At 45.0% G+C, this 3,496-nt stretch overlaps 1 protein-coding gene across 1 annotated transcript in view; it reads left to right on the top strand.

Moving 5' to 3' along the window:
• Positions 1 to 468: 468 nt before the first annotated feature.
• The window catches only part of LOC139640707 (dynein axonemal heavy chain 5-like), a 14,556-nt gene continuing 11,528 nt past the window's right edge, over positions 469 to 3,496 (top strand). Inside the window, exons 1-2 of the mRNA XM_071514897.1 lie at positions 469 to 621; positions 2,537 to 2,713. Coding sequence (XP_071370998.1) covers positions 469 to 621; positions 2,537 to 2,713 — 330 coding nt within the window. The remainder of the gene's footprint in view (positions 622 to 2,536; positions 2,714 to 3,496) is intronic.

The following is a 3,496-nucleotide window of genomic DNA, read 5'->3' as shown; positions in this document are numbered from 1 at the left end:
GTTATTTAAAAAGTGTTTTATTTTAAAAGTATGTTATTTAAAAAGAGATGACAAATCGGCTTCTACAAAAGCATCCATGATTTGTATAAATTTAATATATTATTACTCTGTTGTTAAAATGGCATTACATTTGGTGAAGGGGCATTATGACTTGTTTAGGACTCGAAACTCAAAGTTTAGGACTCGGGACCTGTCAGTCTTGACTTGGGACTTGACTCGGGACTTGCCTGTCTTGACTTGGGACTTGACTCGGGACTTGCCTGTCTTGACTTGGGACTTGACTTGGGACTTGAGTGCAAAGACTTGAGACTTACTTGTGACTTGCAAAACAATGACTCGGCCCCACCTCTCTCTGCTAGCTCGTACAGTAATGCGGCTGTGTGCCTCCTCTTCCTCCTCCAGGCATGATGGCGTTGGGGCCCAGCGGTGCGGGGGAAGACGGCCTGCATCCTCACTCTGATGAAGGCCATGTCAGACTGCGGGGCGCCCCACAGGGAGATGAGGATGAACCCCAAGGCCGTCACCGCCGCCCAGATGTTCGGCACACTGGACGTCTCCACCAACGACTGGACCGACGGCATCTTCTCCACGCTGTGGAGGAAGACGCTGAAGGCCAAGAAGGCAAACGCACACACACACACACACACACACACACACGCACACACACACACACACACACACACACACACACATCCAAGAAACATGAGGATAGGAAACAGTGGGGAACTACGGCTACACTTTTATTTAAAGTTCCATCTGTTTTTAATTGTATCTCTGTTTGTTTGTTTGGTTGGTTTTTTAGTTGTACCTGTTTATCTCTTGTATTACCTTTTATTCCTATTTTTTATCTTTTTTTTTGGCACACACTTTTATGTAAAGTTCGATCTGTATCTCTGTTTGTTTGTGTGTTTTTAGTTGTACCTGTTTACCTCATACTGTATATTACCTTTTATTCCTATTTTGTATTATATATATATTTTTTAATACATTTTTTTTCTAATTTATTTTTCTATCATTCATTTTGGTGGTTTCACATCACTGCTTTTGGGTTTTATTGTATGTAAAGCACTTTGTAGACATTGTTTTTAGAAAAGTGCTATACAAATAAAGTTATTATTATTGTTATTGTTATTATTAGTGATCGACCATTCATAGGATTAGATACTAGAAACTGCATTGATCCTTGTTGGGACGCTGTAGCAGCAAAATTGTGATGAAATATATATGTGTGTGTGTGTGTGTGTGTGTGTGTGTGTGTGTGTGTGTGCACCAGGGGGAACACATCTGGATCGTGCTGGACGGTCCGGTGGATGCGATCTGGATTGAGAACCTGAACTCGGTCCTGGACGACAACAAAACTCTGACGCTCGCCAACGGAGACAGAATCCCCATGGCTCCCTGCTGCAAGGTGGCAGCCGCTCCCGTCCCTCTGCTCGGCTTTTTAATTTAGTTATTGGATTTTTATATATCAGAGCAGCATAATGGAGCACGTCATTAACACTGGGAGTCAGTAGAGGTGAAAAACATGGTGAATGTTTCAATACAATGAATGAATACAGTAAGAAGGAAGACACATAACTAACATTTGAAAAGGTAAACTCAGAACAGCAAACAGTAAACACCAGAGGTTTGACCAAGTCAGCTCTGCTCGAGTCAGTCTCAAGTCTTGAGGCACAAGACTCAAGTTAGTTAGCTAGTTAATTTGAATTGCTTGAGACTTGAGTTGATGCATGAAGAGAAGACTTGAGACTTGACTTGACTTGGGTTCTGGTGACTCGGGACTTGACTTTGACTTGTACTTTGATGACTTAAAATGGTTTTCTAAAGTCTTGACAAAAGAGTCAGTTTCAAGACTTGAAGCACAAGTCTCAAGTCAAGTCCCAATTCTAAATTCTAGATTACCAAGTCAAGTCCAAGTCATTAATGTCAAGTCTCAAGTCTAAATGTAGAACAGCAAGTCAAATCAGAACAAATCAGGAGTCCAGTATCAATTTAATATTTAGTCAATTGTATGCTTTGATTTCTCATTTTTTTTGTATTTATCAGAGGTGGGGACTCGAGTCACATGACTTGGACTTGAGTCACCGTTTTAATTGCTTGAGACTTGACTTGCTGCATGAAGAGAAGACTTGAGACTTGACTTGACTTGGGTTCTGGTGACTCGGGACTTGACTCTGACTTGTACTCTGATGACTTGAAAAGGTTTCTAAAGTCTTGACTTGAGATCTTGTGTTTGTGTAAATGACTCAGATTGAAAGTGATGAGATTTGTTCCAGCAGACGACTGAATTTAAATTCTGTTTTCTGAATTTGTATGGAATGACTGAATTTATTGAAGTTGAAACTGATTATAGAAATCAAACTCATGATGCTCTTACCAAGTTTTTATCCTATTAAAACCATATTGCATTGAAAAGTCCTAGATATTTAGTTTTCTTTAAGATATTAAATTGATACTGGACTCTTGATTTGTTCTGACTTGACTTGGTGACCTACATTTAGACTTGAGACTGACTTGGGACTCCCTCTGGTCTCAGGTTGTGTTCGAGCCTCACAACATCGACAACGCCTCCCCGGCCACCGTGTCTCGTAACGGCATGGTGTTCATGAGCTCCTCGGTGCTCGGCTGGAGACCCATCCTGAACTCCTGGCTACCAAAACTACCACAACACCAAGCTGACGCTCTGCTGCACTGCTTCAACTGCTGCTACCAGGTGAGGAGAGGAGGAGAGGAGAGGAGAGGAGAGGAGAGGAGAGGAGAGGAGAGGAGAGGAGAGGAGAGGAGAGGAGGAGAGGAGGAGGAGAGGAGAGGAGGAAAGGAGAGGAGGAGAAAGGATGAGAAGAGGAGAAGAGAGGAGGAGAGGAGAGGAAAGGAGAGGAGGAGAGGAGAGGAGGAGAGGAGAGGAGGAAAGGAAGAGAAGTGGGGAGGAGAAGGAGAGGAGAGAGGAAAGGAGAGGAGAGGAGAGGAGAGGAGGAAAGGAGAGGAGGAGAGAGGGGAGGAGAGGAGAGGAGAGGAGGAAAGGAGAGGAGGAGAAAGGAGGAGAAGAGAGGAGGAGAGGAAAGGAGAGGAGGAGGAGAGAGGAGAGGAGAGGGGAGGAGAGGAGAGGAGAGGAGGAAAGGAGAGGAGGAGAAAGGAGGAGAAGAGAGGAGGAGAGGAAAGGAGAGGAGGAGGAGAGAGGAGAGGAGAGGGGAGGAGAGGAGAGGAGAGGAGGAAAGGAGAGGAGGAAAGGAGAGGAGGAGAAAGGATGAGAGGAGAGGAGAGGAGAGGAGGAGGAGAGAGGAGAGGAAAGGAGAGGAGAGAGGAGAGGAGGAGCGGAGAGGAGAGGAGGAAAGGAAGAGGAGGGGGGAGGAGAAGAAGAGGAGGAGAGGGGAGAGAGGAGAGGAGGAGAGGAAAGGAGAGGAGAGAAGAGAAGAGGAAAAGAGGAGAGGAGACAAGGAGAGGAGAGAGGAGAGGAGACAAGGAGAGGAGAGGAGAGGAGAGGAGAGGAGGGGAGGAG

Source organism: Centroberyx affinis, unplaced genomic scaffold, assembly GCF_046629955.1.
Source record: "Centroberyx affinis isolate AG114_WGS23_722 - 3 ecotype Tasmania unplaced genomic scaffold, CSIRO-AGI_Caff_v1 ptg010271l_1, whole genome shotgun sequence".
Taxonomy (NCBI): domain Eukaryota; kingdom Metazoa; phylum Chordata; class Actinopteri; order Beryciformes; family Berycidae; genus Centroberyx; species Centroberyx affinis.
The sequence above is the reverse complement of the archived record's forward strand: the minus strand, read 5'-3'. Positions and strand labels throughout refer to the sequence as shown.